Source organism: Sinocyclocheilus anshuiensis, unplaced genomic scaffold (assembly GCF_001515605.1).
Source record: "Sinocyclocheilus anshuiensis isolate Anshui unplaced genomic scaffold, SAMN03320099.WGS_v1.1 scaffold68, whole genome shotgun sequence".
Lineage (NCBI taxonomy): Eukaryota > Metazoa > Chordata > Actinopteri > Cypriniformes > Cyprinidae > Sinocyclocheilus > Sinocyclocheilus anshuiensis.
Window position 1 is genome coordinate 1,717,121 of NW_015555741.1, and position 13,475 is coordinate 1,730,595.

At 37.9% G+C, this 13,475-nt stretch overlaps 1 protein-coding gene across 13 annotated transcripts in view; it reads left to right on the forward strand.

Annotated features, from left to right (window-relative positions):
• Positions 1–3,064: 3,064 nt before the first annotated feature.
• LOC107673229 (mucin-2-like) overlaps positions 3,065–13,475 on the forward strand; it is a 25,051-nt gene continuing 14,640 nt past the window's right edge. For 6 of the 13 annotated variants that reach the window (XM_016466727.1, XM_016466729.1, XM_016466731.1 and 3 more), the window contains exons 1-30: positions 3,065–3,158; positions 3,255–3,329; positions 4,072–4,104; positions 4,236–4,500; positions 4,740–4,851; positions 5,376–5,463; positions 5,588–5,667; positions 5,799–6,012; positions 6,281–6,406; positions 6,513–6,630; positions 6,722–6,860; positions 7,057–7,164; positions 7,356–7,425; positions 7,514–7,648; positions 7,904–8,071; positions 8,188–8,282; positions 8,378–8,507; positions 8,623–8,869; positions 8,981–9,021; positions 9,120–9,223; positions 9,358–9,509; positions 9,730–9,868; positions 9,958–10,068; positions 10,206–10,385; positions 10,481–10,720; positions 10,803–10,959; positions 11,148–11,279; positions 11,450–11,946; positions 12,625–12,838; positions 13,022–13,277. In XM_016466727.1, the coding sequence (XP_016322213.1) occupies positions 3,065–3,158; positions 3,255–3,329; positions 4,072–4,104; positions 4,236–4,500; positions 4,740–4,851; positions 5,376–5,463; positions 5,588–5,667; positions 5,799–6,012; positions 6,281–6,406; positions 6,513–6,630; positions 6,722–6,860; positions 7,057–7,164; positions 7,356–7,425; positions 7,514–7,648; positions 7,904–8,071; positions 8,188–8,282; positions 8,378–8,507; positions 8,623–8,869; positions 8,981–9,021; positions 9,120–9,223; positions 9,358–9,509; positions 9,730–9,868; positions 9,958–10,068; positions 10,206–10,385; positions 10,481–10,720; positions 10,803–10,959; positions 11,148–11,279; positions 11,450–11,946; positions 12,625–12,838; positions 13,022–13,277 (4,520 nt within the window). Of the gene's footprint in view, positions 3,159–3,254; positions 3,330–4,071; positions 4,105–4,235; positions 4,501–4,739; positions 4,852–5,375; positions 5,464–5,587; positions 5,668–5,798; positions 6,013–6,280; positions 6,407–6,512; positions 6,631–6,721; positions 6,861–7,056; positions 7,165–7,355; positions 7,426–7,513; positions 7,649–7,903; positions 8,072–8,187; positions 8,283–8,377; positions 8,508–8,622; positions 8,870–8,980; positions 9,022–9,119; positions 9,224–9,357; positions 9,510–9,729; positions 9,869–9,957; positions 10,069–10,205; positions 10,386–10,480; positions 10,721–10,802; positions 10,960–11,147; positions 11,280–11,449; positions 12,168–12,624; positions 12,866–13,021; positions 13,278–13,475 lie in introns of all 13 variants that reach the window. The other 7 variants (XM_016466737.1, XM_016466741.1, XM_016466730.1 and 4 more) reach the window with 6 other exon arrangements.

Genomic DNA, 13,475 nt, shown 5'->3' on the forward strand with positions numbered 1-13,475 from the left:
ACGTTTTGAATGGTGAAACAGAGACAAACACTCAACTGCAAAAATATATGGTTTAACTGTGTTATTCAAGCCATCTCTGGTATTTTCATAATATTTAAATTTATTTATAATCCATTGATAAACGACATAGCCTTTTTACAGTAGAGAACATATTTTCTTCCTCATTCTGTGATATGAAGCCAAAGTTATTTGACTGATGTTGCAGAGTAAAAACATGTTATAATGTTCTCTTTTGTTGGACAACAGGTTTAGAAACATTTCTCAATATGGACACTAGTGTTACTACAAAGATTTGTTGGAATTGTATTATTAGAGCTTTCCGACTTGCATTCACATGCATTTTCTCTGTCTGGAAATTATTTTTAACACATGGTGCCGGTGATGATGCTTCTTGCGTCCGTTTCAGAGAAGCAGAGGACAAATATTTCAATCGATTGCTCAGGCATTTAAGTGGCACCGAAATCTGCATTCTGATTCGGTTCTAGTACATACCGGTTACAGTGGCGTGTCTAGAGCATTTTAAATGGGGGGGCCAGTCGGGGGCACTGGCTCAAAAGAGGGTGGCCGGGCGGGCTTGTGTTTGCGGAATGATGTATGTTATAATACATCATGTACACTCACTAAACAAAGAGTGACAGAGACAGAGACAGTGACAGAGCAGAGCCAATTCATAAAAGAACAATATTTAAAAGCACACGTCCAGTTTTGTGTGAGTGAAGGAAATCTGCTTGGGAGTGGAGAGATTCGTCCTCGCGCACATGGATCGCGTAACATTATGTGCTCTCGACATTGTCATTAAGATCACACTATATAAACCGCCTAAAATTAAGTATAAAGAAGAGAAGAAAGCGGCCCTAGGCAGCTGCCTACACATGCCAGGATCCGCCACTGCCAGATGCAGTTAGAAATTTACTAAAAACAAGCCTACCACAAGACATCTGGTAGGTGGGGGGCACCTGGGCTGGCCAGCCAAATTTCAGGGGGGGGCCGGTGCCACCCCTGGCCACCACGTAGACACGCCCCTGCCTATAGGTACCAGTGCCAATCGGTACCCAACCCTAAAATCTCAATTTCGAAAAATTGACCCTTAGGGTTTTGTGGTCCAGGGTCACATATTATGATAAATACATATCAAATTCTTTTTTCAGGTATGTAATACCAACACACACCCAATATATTGACCAAAAAGCATAGTCTGTTGTTTAAGGGACCTTTTGAATCATTTAATAATGCTATTGACGTACTTTAATACCCGGTCAAATTCATCCGTCAATACGAGTACTCTGACACTTAGCAAACAGTGAGAATAGAAAAGACAATGTTTACACATTTAAATACTTCCCATATGTTTGCTGTTGCAACCAGAAAGATCTACAGTCGTAAGAGGTTTCAAAGAATTAACCCTTAGACATGTCAAACTGGGCAAGATGAAGTTCTGAGTACACAACTCTGCTGAAAGGCTATTGAATCGAGTACTGTTCCTATTTGCCTTTGGATTATGCCATAGTATTGATTTAAGATGCAAGTATTAGCTGACTGTCAATTGATGAATATTTTAAATTTAATTAATCACATTTTAGCCGATTAATTAATCAAAATGACCAAAACAATCCAAGGTTTTTATTTAGCACAGTGGCTATATTAACAAATAACCAGACGCCACACGATCTAAATATTCCCTCACAGTTTAATAGTAATGACTTTATGAATTTCTTCACTGATAAAATAGATAACATCAGAAATACAATAGCAAATGTAGATTCTACAGCGTCTAATACTTCAGCTTCATTCATCACACCCAAAGATAAACTGCAGTGCTTTACAACTATAGGACAGGAAGAGCTAAATAAACTTATCACTGCATCTAAACCAACAACATGCCTGTAAGATACTGTACTCACTAAATTACTGAAAGAGTTGTTACCTGTAGCAGAAGAACCACTTCTCAATATTATTAACTCGTCGTTGTCTTTAGGTCACGTCCCAAAACCATTCAAGCTGGCGGTTATTAAGTCTCTTATTAAGAAACCACAACTAGATCCTAGTGAACTGGCAAATTACAGACCCATCTCAAATCTTCCTTTTATGTCTAAAATTTTAGAAAAAAGTTTGATTGCATCATATAATAATTGCTGTTAATAGTGTTCATCGTCTGTCTGATTACGTATTTAATTGATTTTTCCGTACATTTCTGCCATATGTACATAAACTGACAGTCACCACTGATAAGCTACTACTAAATATTGTAGAAACTTAATTTTCTGTAAAGTTACTTTGCAACGATTTGTATTGTAAAAAGCGCTATACAAATAAACTTCAATTGAATTGAATTGAATTGAAAATGAATCAAAATTAAACAAAACATGAAGGTGGTACGTTAAGCTTGAAAACAAGTTTATTACGGAAGCACAGAATGCCTATTTTGGTCACAGAGCACTGAATGATACCTGTAGTTACGGATTTTAATCATGCTAGATTAAAATAATTACCAGGGATGCTATATTTAATACATTAACACATTTATGGAGTTTGTGTGCTTGGTTCCATACTTATTTTTTGCAGCTATATTTACTAATACATTCTCATTATTTTTTTAATAAACACCAAAATATAAACATCTCATTAAACATGATTCATTGACATGTTAATTCTGATAGCTATTAAGTTATTAGTTGAGCAGAAAGACTGAATCTGCTTTTGCCAAAAATAGTAACGTTCAGTAGTGCTAGCAAATTTTTCAAATTACAAAAATTACATTGCTAAATAAAATATATTTCACATTGGGGACGAGTCAAGAGCCACATCCTTGTACATCCTTGTAATTCAAACAAGCGAAAAATGAATCATTGTGTGGCCGAACGTCTTTCTCATCATTTAAATACAGTTTATTTAATATCACCAATGAAGACATTAAATATTTGTTTGCATCAAGTATCTACCAAGCCCAAGGCCAAATTCAAGCAACGGGTCCACCCTCTGATCACAAACTACATTCCTCCAAAGCAAACTAATAGCAATTATAAAAGGACAAGTGCTGACAGATAACTTGCATTAGCTCTTGAGGATGGATGTTGTCTCCATGGGGACTGTGAGGATGTCCCAGATGTGCATGCTGAGATGGGTCATCCTGCTGATGGGGCTGCAGTCGGTACAAGGAGGTAAGCAGAATAAAACTGAAAAAAAGAAGCAAAAAACTTTGAAATCCTTGAAATGACATTGAAAATATCATTTAAAAACCTCTTTCTATGTTAAAGGCTTCTTGGGGGATTATGGGGATGTTATGAAGGATCCTATGGACTTTACAACCTGGCCGCCAACAACAACAACAGGTGAATATTTTTAAATGTAGCTATGTATTATATGAGATGTACTGACCAAGAACCATCAGATCAATCAGAAGTAAACCTAAAACCTTTTGTATAAGTAAATTCAAATATATTTAATCAAAGTATTTCAGTTTAAATTTCTCATCAATAAAAAAATATAGATAGAGTGATAACAGTAAAGTTCACTCTGCCTGAAAATTTTTTACTTTTTTTATTTTTACAAATTTTGCTGAAAAATTCAAATTGTTGATTAAAATTTAACATAGATGACAAAAATGTCAAATTTAATATCAAAAACTTTAATATGATAAAAACAATTATATGAACCAACTTACAAGATTTTAACCGTGGTTGTAAGGTCAATGACAATTGAAACACTAATTATGGAATAGAAAACTGAATGAACTGATAATTTCAATCTTTAAAATATGCAACATTCTTTCAGTCAAGTTTCTAATTATGAATAAAGTAAAGTAAAAGTTTAAGTGGTCTGCGCATTATAATTGTAAAACATTATTTAGGACGTTCAAAGTTCAGTAACAATATGTTCAGAAATATTCAGAAATATTACAGCAAAGACATTTTGAGGTGTACTATTTTTTGAGTGGGTAAATATGACTCGTGTAACACTGTGAAACTATATCCGTCTTATAACATTTTTAGAAGGAAAGTTTTATTTTCTTTTGCAAACAAATGTGTTTCATAAAAAATGAAAACAGTTTTTCTTTTTGTCTGTTATATTTAGTGTTCCCAATGACGACTGTGATGGTAACAAAAGGTATTAAACAATTATTTAAAATGCATGTTTAGCATCAGTTCTTACAATTCAGGGAACTAAATTGTGTATTTTTGCACACCGAAAGTACTTATCACAGATTAGATATTTAAAAACTGTCTCTCTTGGTTTAGTTCAACCAAATCCTGATCATCAGTCCACGATCTGCAGCACATGGGGAAATTTCCACTTCAAGACCTTTGATGGTCAATTCTTTCAAGTGCCAGACACGTGCAACTATGTTCTGACAGTGATGTGTGACATTACGGTTTCTGATTTTAACATCCAAATGCAAAGAGAGACTGTGAATGGCTCAATCACCTTTAGCACAGTCACAATAAAGCTGGAGGGAACAATCATCAAAATCACTAATGGCGACATCACCATGGATGATCAAGCGTAAGTTGATTTTTATTTCATTTTTACCTGATATATTCTAGCGTCAACCTTTTTTAAACTTATATTAAATTGAGAAACAACAGAATATTAGTGCTTCTAAAATTAAAAATGGTGAAAATTATTCTACATTTATAAAAATGTAAGCTAAAATCTTAATGATGACAGTTACTCAATTATATGACTATATCTTAAAATACGCAAACATGTTTGGTTGAAATGTGTAACACTTCCTCTTACAGGGTGTCGATTCCAATCAATCAGAATGGAATTAAAATTGAAGGAACCCCAACAAGTATTAAAGTCTCCAGATATGGAATGACTGTCTTCTGGGAAGAAGACAACTCTATATTGGTATGATTGAATCAAATCTTGATGTTTAAATGTGGTTATTGTAATACTTGTGATGAATCTGTGATACAACAAGCCAGATAAGAGTTCCAAAGAAAACTGTAAAACTGATTTGATTAAATCTGTTGATAGCAGTAAAAACAAAACAAAGCAAACCTGATAAAGTGCAGGAGAATTCCAGCGCAGTTTCTTGTTTAGTATGTGTCATGATTAATTCATAACCCTATAACGAAATCACACACACCCTTTAAGCTATCATATTTGTTTGCACACAAGTAAGACTAGGAAAATTAAACATCAAACAGGACATCAGTTCTACAAATCACAAAGCAAATATGAATTGTCTAAATAAGCCATAGTGAACCAACAGGTTTTGCAGACGTTTCTGACAGCTCAGTGTTGATTTTATTAAGTGTGTTTGCACTGTCATATATTTTAGCCACAAATAAACATTAGGATAGATTCGCTTTGAGAAAATAAATTGTATTTGTATTGCTGACAGTATCTTGTTATATGATGTTTCCTAGATTGAACTTGCAGAGAAGTACCAAGGTCAGACCTGTGGACTCTGTGGAAACTACAACGGCAACAAGAATGACGATATCCCTGAAAGCGGTAAACCTGACGTTTCAATCAAATGACGTCATGAATGTTTGGTTTAGATCTTCTTTTGAATGCCAGACAAAATACATACATAATTTCAATATGATGTTTGACAAACTAAATAAATCCTTCTCAGGCCCAGCCACCTGGAAGGTTTCCACACCAACTGAATCCTGCGAGGACGTTACACTTCCTCCTGGGGATCAGTGCGACCAGGTATGTGACAAAGTTTTTGGGGCAATATTTTTTACAATTAAAAAATTCGCCAATTTCACTGAATTAAATTGACTGTTTTATTTATTGCCAATGGAAAAATTGATTAAAATGTGCATTTTTCCTGTTTTTAGCACATAAGTGTTTGCCAGCAGCATCTCAGCAGTCCAGGGTTTGCTGACTGTTACAGGGTGATGGACATGATTTCATTTGAAAAAGCCTGTGTAGACGACCTGTGTCAGTGTTACGGCAATCACGACTGTCTCTGCAACACGCTCACAGAGATTTCACGACAGTGCACTCATGCTGGAGGAATACCAGGAACATGGAGGACAGAACAGCTCTGTCGTGAGTATCATTTCTGGAAAACGACTAAAAGAAATCAGTAGGAATAATATGGTAATACCACCACAACACTTACAGCTCACTTGAACTGAATATTAGAACTTGCAGACTATATGGGTATGATTCAAATAAATATATAAATAACAATGAGCAAGTGAATAATGGGTTCATTTTCAAGAATCTGAAACAAGAATTCAACAATTCTGTGGTATAAAAGTTGTGATATTGTCTGATGTGTTTGATATACTAATTGTGTTATTCTGTGGAGCAGCAAAGACGTGTCCTTTGAACTTGCAATACATGGAGTGTGGGAGTCCGTGCAAGAACACCTGCTCAGATCCAGATGCAAATCTAATGTGTAAAGAACACTGTCTGGATGGCTGTTTTTGCCCTGAAGGTAATTTCACTCCACATCAAAAGTCAAACACTTGCATATTTAAAGCTGTTCTTTTAAAGCCACTTTTTCCTCAAAATAAAAAGTATCATGCTTTTTTTTTGTAAAGGCACCGTGGAAGACGACATTGGCCTGAGTGGCTGCGTTCCTGTGAACGAGTGCCCTTGTCTGCATGACGGCGCAGTATATCGATCAGGAGAGTCTTACAAACAAGCTTGCAAAAAATGGTAACAATTTTTTTATTTAAATATTTTAAATTCACATTTAATACCACTTACATATTTCCCCAATGCTAACACTGCTGCCGTATCGTGTCAGTGTGTGCGCCGCTGGACACTGGACTTGTACATACCTGGAATGTCCCGGAATCTGCTCTGTTGTTGGAGGGTCTCACATCACCACTTATGATGGAAAGACCTTCACCTTCAGCGGCAACTGTGACTACATCCTTACTAAGGTCTGCCAGTACAGCAGATGATCCAGATGTTTGTTTTTTTTCAGGGCGAGATAAATGAAAGCCTTCGCTTACACATTTATTCATATGGTTTATATAACAATTAGAAAAGTTCTGACATTATAAAGTTTGCCATTCCCCTGTATGTAATACACACTATATAACGTTGAGGTTCTTACAATCATTTCTTTCATTCCAGCACTCTAATGACAGTGATATTGCTGTCGTGGGAAACCTGGCCAAGTGTGATCCGGCCCGAACAGACACATGTCTAAATTCAGTTACCCTTGTCATTTCGGGGACCACTGTAAGCACAGAGTTCCTATTTTTAATTTTTCTATTGTCTATGATCAGAATGATACACTTGCTTTCAGCATAGTGCTGAGTACATAAAGCATACTTCACCATCTTTTTTATAGCAAAATCCTCCAAGATGCAATTACAAAACATATTTTCTTTTCTTTTTTTGTTGTTGTTGTTGTTTTACTTATAAAACAGATTAGTTTTGCCTCCAATGGTGTTGTGACACTGAATGAAAACAGTCCATATAAGCTTCCTGCCACCACAGGTGGGTTGACATCCTATATGTATATTACCATAACAATAGGCACCGATGATTAGATGTTCTGTTTTACACACCCATTTTGTTGTCCCAGGTCCTGTGAGCATCTTCCAGCCCACTTCCTCTTTCATCATTGCTGATATGAAGAGCCTTCATCTAGAGATCCAGTTGGCTCCAGTCATGCAGTTGTATATTGTAGCCAGCACTGAAGAGAAAGGGAAAATGAGTGGTAAGTTTTGTCAATAAATAAATAATAAATAAAAAAACGATATATATATATATATATATATATATATATATATATTGCTAGTGAAGAAGGAAAGAGCAAAAATGTAAGATTTATAAAATTGCTACAGTATAATGATTTAAAATGTACATATATGACTCCTTTATAATAAAAAAAAAGACCTTTCAAAAATGCATCAGTGCATAGTGAATGAATTACAGGCATTGAATTTTTAATTCTACACCGTTCTTCTTTCAGGTCTATGTGGAAACTATAATGATGTCCAATCAGATGACTTCAAAACAGAGTCTGGTATCATAGAGGGCACACCAATAACATTTGTCAACTTCTGGAAGAAAACCCCATACAGTTGTCCAGATCTTGAAAACACATTTGACAACCCCTGTAGCTTGAGTGTGGACACAGGTACACAGTAATACAAACATTTAAATAAATACATAAATAAATAGATAAAAGTAATTAATATATGCAATTATTTAACTTGCAAACATTACAGAACTCTCTTTATTCTTTCCATTCAGAGAAACTTGCTAAAGACTGGTGTTCCCGTCTTACAAACAACAGCGGAGTCTTTTCCGCATGTCATTCAGAAATATGTCCTGAGATTTTCTACCAAGTGAGTATTTTTGCACTGAACACTCTTCTCTTTTAAAATGAACTGTATATATGTATGAATTACATATAATTGCATCTGGGTTTCATCCTCTGCAGTGGTGTGTCTATGATACCTGCAAATGTGCAGATATTAGGAAGTGTATGTGTGCGGCCGTGTCCAACTATGCCCACGCCTGTGCTGCCAGAGGAGTCATTCTCCAGGGCTGGATGGATTCTGACCCCTGTGGTGAGAATACTTGCTTGTAGAGTTCAATAGAATTAATGCATTTGAATTACATTCTGCAGATTTGGAATAAAATGAAATAATGAGTCATAATAAAAATGTGTTTATCTGTGCACAGCATCTGAATGTTTAGAAAACATGAAGTACTCCTACGGTGTGTCCAGCTGTGGCAGCACCTGCCGCTCTCTCAGTGAACCAGAAGGAACCTGCCCAGGGTCCTTCACACCTGTAGACGGCTGCGTCTGTTCTGAGGGAACCTACCTTAATGAAGACGGCAGTTGTGTGCCTGCCCACCAGTGTCCTTGTTACAAAGGCAACCAGGTCATAGAACCATCGGTAACATCCAACATAGACGGTGTTGCATGGTATGAGTTCCTCATTCCATAACCAATGCATTGTTGTTAGAATACCAATGATAACTCTTGTCTTGACAACCATAAGTAACACCTGATTTGCACTGTTTTGTCATATTATAGCACCTGTACCCTTGGAAAATTGCACTGCTCCAGTCAAGAAGGTAAGTTGGAACTTAATTCTGAAATTGCGCTTGTCAAATTCCAAACTGAGTCATCAGTGTGGAAGTTTCCCACTTCTCATATATGTGACTGTTTTTAGACTGTGTGACTCCAATGGTCTTCTTCAAATGCTCAAATTATGAACCTGGAACAAAAGGGACAGAGTGTCAGAGGACCTGTCAGAACCAAGACCTAAACAACTGCGTGAGTTTGGATGGGGAAAAGACAAAAACATTACTTAGCAGTTAGCAGTTTTCCGGCAGTTATTGTATTTTTTGCCACAAAAGGATTTTGAAGGGTTACCAATGCTGGTCCTTCTTGGTTTGTTTTATCTGTAGGTGAGTACAGGGTGTGTATCAGGGTGTATGTGTCCAGATGACCTTCTGGCTGATGGAAAAGGTGGGTGTGTGGAGAGGACAAACTGCCCCTGTGTCCACAACGGACTCAGCTATTCACCTGGAGAGCAAGTTCAAGAGGACTGTAACACCTGGTGAGCTAGCATTGATAGCAGCAAGAAGCATTGGTAGTAGTAAGAAAGAAATTACAGCTATACCATCACAACCTATGCACTACTTTTTTTCTCCATCCCCCAAAAAATAAGTAATTTGAAAAACATTACAAGATTCCTACTTTACAGTCTCACTGAAAATGAGAGGTAAGAAACATATAACATTAAAGGGTTAATCTGTGAATTGTTGTTTATATTTCAGCACATGCACAAATGGGATGTGGACTTGTACAGATAATGAGTGTTATGGCACCTGTACCATCTATGGTGAAGGTCATTTCATGACTTTTGATGGCAAGAAATATTCTTTCCTTGGAGACTGTGAACACATCTTAGCCCATGTATGTTTTTCTTCGAATTTGGCTTCTTACCTAGTAAAAAAAAAAAAACTATTCTGGTCTGACACACAATTAATGTGCAACCCCTTTAGGATAACTGCAATAATGAACAGAGTCCATATTTTCTACGCCTGGTCACAGAGAACATCCCCTGCGGCACCAGCGGCACCATTTGCTCCAAATCCATCAATCTTTTCTTTGGGGTGAGTTTATTTCATAGCTCGGAGTCATCTTGAGCATAGTTTAAAAGTATGTTAAAATCTGGAATATAATAATATATTTATGCAGACATTGTTTGCTTAAGGATAACTGTATGTCACTGACTATTCAAATCCTGCAGAGATACAAGATGATTTTATCAGAGGAGAATGGGATCAAAGTTGTTGAAAGCAATGGCACTGATTACCTATATCAAATCCATACTGCTGGAATATACAATGTCATAGAGGTCAAAGGTCTTTTGAACTTAATCTGGGACAATAAGACGAGTCTGATGCTCCAACTCCATCCTAAATTTAAGGTAAGCATTACCCCTACATGCACAAATCACAAAACTATTCTCTACACCTTTGTGTTCATCCACTTACCTTAACACCCACATGATCTCTATGGCAGGGCAAGGTGTGTGGACTGTGTGGAAACTTTGACGGTAATGCGAACAATGACTTTGTGAAGCATGATGGAGAAGAGGTCACTGATGCAGTGGCATTTGGAAACAGCTGGAAGGTGAATCCCAGCTGTCCAGAAGTGAGCAACTTGATGAATCCATGTGAAAAAAATCCACATCGGAGTGCCTGGGCTATCAAACAATGCAGCATCATCACAAGCCCTGTCTTTACAGACTGCCATTCACGTGTGAGTAAAAATTATAATCCTTGTGCATTCAGAAAGTTTGTGGTCTTCTGAAATTTATATTTAAATGATTTCTTGTCTCTAGGTGGATTCTGGCCCATACTATGATGCCTGTGTAAGGGACACCTGTGCATGTGACAGTGGGGGTGACTGTGATTGTTTCTGTACTGCAGTGGCAGCTTACGCTGCTGAATGCCGTAAAAAAGGAGCTTGTGTGGCATGGCGAAGCCCAAGCATATGTCGTAAGTCCAAGTACTGTTATAAATTGTGTTCAATGCAGTCAGAATTCTCCATATGCAAATCTACATGAAATGTGCAACTCAGAAGACTACAGATTTAAGCAAAAAAAAGTGTATTTTGTCATTATCCTCTATTATTTGACCACATATAAACATTGTCATACTGCTGACTAAAGTGATTGTTCTTGCAGCTTTATTCTGTGACTACTACAACAACCCTCCAGATGAATGTGAATGGCACTATAAAACCTGTGGATCCACCTGCATGAAAACTTGTAGAAACCCATCAGGAACTTGTTCTAATCAAATTCCTCTTCTAGAGGGTATGAAATAATCTTTAAATCATTTATTGGGTAAATGTAGTCCAAACCACAGAGAATATTATGATGTGAATTATTAATATGTTAATAATTTTTCTTTAGATTCAAGAAACACTCAGTCAATTGAAATTTCTTTCTTGTTTATTCCTTCTTGCCATTTATTATTACCCTAGGGTGTTTTCCTCAGTGCCCTTTAGAAAGGCCATTTCTGAGGGAGGACACAAGGAAATGTGTTACAGAGGCAGAATGTCTTTCTCTGTGTACCTATGATGGGAAGATATACACTACTGGACAAGTGGTGTACGATACCACAGATGGGAATGGCACATGTTTTACGGCTGTGTGTGGTTTCAACGGCATGATAATAAGAAATATTAACAAATGCATGACAACAACCACGCCATTCACTTTCACAACTCCACCACAAACTACTAAAACAACAATTATAATAACAGTTACAAAGACTTCCACCTCGACACCTATGACAGTAACGCTAACAACGCCAGAAATTTCATCAACATCTACACCTGCTGGTCAAACATCACCAGGAGTTTCTACTACTGCAGTTACTGCTCCAACACCATCTACAGAAACACCACCTCCCACGGGAACAGAAACACCATCCACAGCTACTACAACTGCTGGTACACCAACACCAACATCACCAGAAATTTCTACTACTGCTGAAACACCAATCACAGAAACACCACCTCCAACACAAACAGAAACGCCATCAACAGCAACGACAACTGCTGGTCCACCGACACCTACATCACCAGGAGTTTCTACTACTGCTGTTACTGCTCCTACTCCATCTACAGAAACACCACCTCCCACAAGAACAGAAACACCATTAACAGCTACTACAACTGCTGGTACACCAACACCAACATCACAAGAAATTTCTACTACTGCTGAAACACCAATCACAGAAACACCACCTCCAACACGAACAGAAACGCCATCAACAGCAACAACAACTGCTGGTCCACCGACACCTACATCACCAGGAGTTTTTACTACTGCAGTAACTGCTCCAACTCCATCTACAGAAACACCACCTACCACAGGAACAGAAACACCATCCACACCTACTACAACTGCTGGTACAGCAACACCAACATCACCAGAAATTTCTACTACTGCTGTTACTGCAGAAACACCAATCACAGAAACACCATCAACGGCAACAAGGACTGCTGGTCCACCAACACCTACATCACCAGGAGTTTCTACTTCTGCTGTTACTGCTCCTACTACATCTACAGAAACACCACCTCCCACAGGAACCGAAACACGATTAACAGCTACTACAACTGCTGGTACACCAATTCCAACATTATCCCAAATTTCTACTACTGCTGTTACTGCTGAAACACCAATCACAGAAACACCACCTCCAACACGAACAGAAACGCCATCAACAGCAACAACAACTGCTGGTCCAACGACACCTACATCACCAGGAGTTTCTACTACTGCTGTTACTGCTCCTACTCCATCTACAGAAACACCACCTCCCACAAGAACAGAAACACCATTAACAGCTACTACAACTGCTGGTACACCAATTCCAACATTACCCCAAATTTCTACTACTGCTGTTACTGCTGAAACACCAATCACAGAAACACCACCTCCATCACCAGGAGTTCCAGGAGTTTCTGTTACTGCTCCTACTACATCTACAGAAACACCTCCTCCCACAGGAACCGAAACACCATAAACACCATTTACAACTGCTGGTACACCAACACCAACATCACCAGAAATTTCTACTACTGCTGTTACTGCTGAAACACCAATCACAGAAACACCACCTCCAACACGAACAGAAACACCATCAACAGCAACAACAACTGCTGGTCCACCAACACCTACATCATCAGTAGTTTCTACTACTGCTGTTACTGCTCCAACACCATCTACAGAAACACAACCTCCCACAGGAACAGAAACACCATCCACAGCTACTACAACTGCTGGTACAGCAACACCAACATCATCAGAAATTTCTACCACTGCTGTTACTGCTGAAACACCAATCACAGAAACACCACCTACAACACGAAGAGAAACGCCATCAACGGCCACTACAACTGTTGGTCCACCGACACCTACATCACCAGGAGTTTCTACTACTGCTTTTACTGCTCCAACACCATCTACAGAAACACAACCTCCCACAGGAACAGAAAC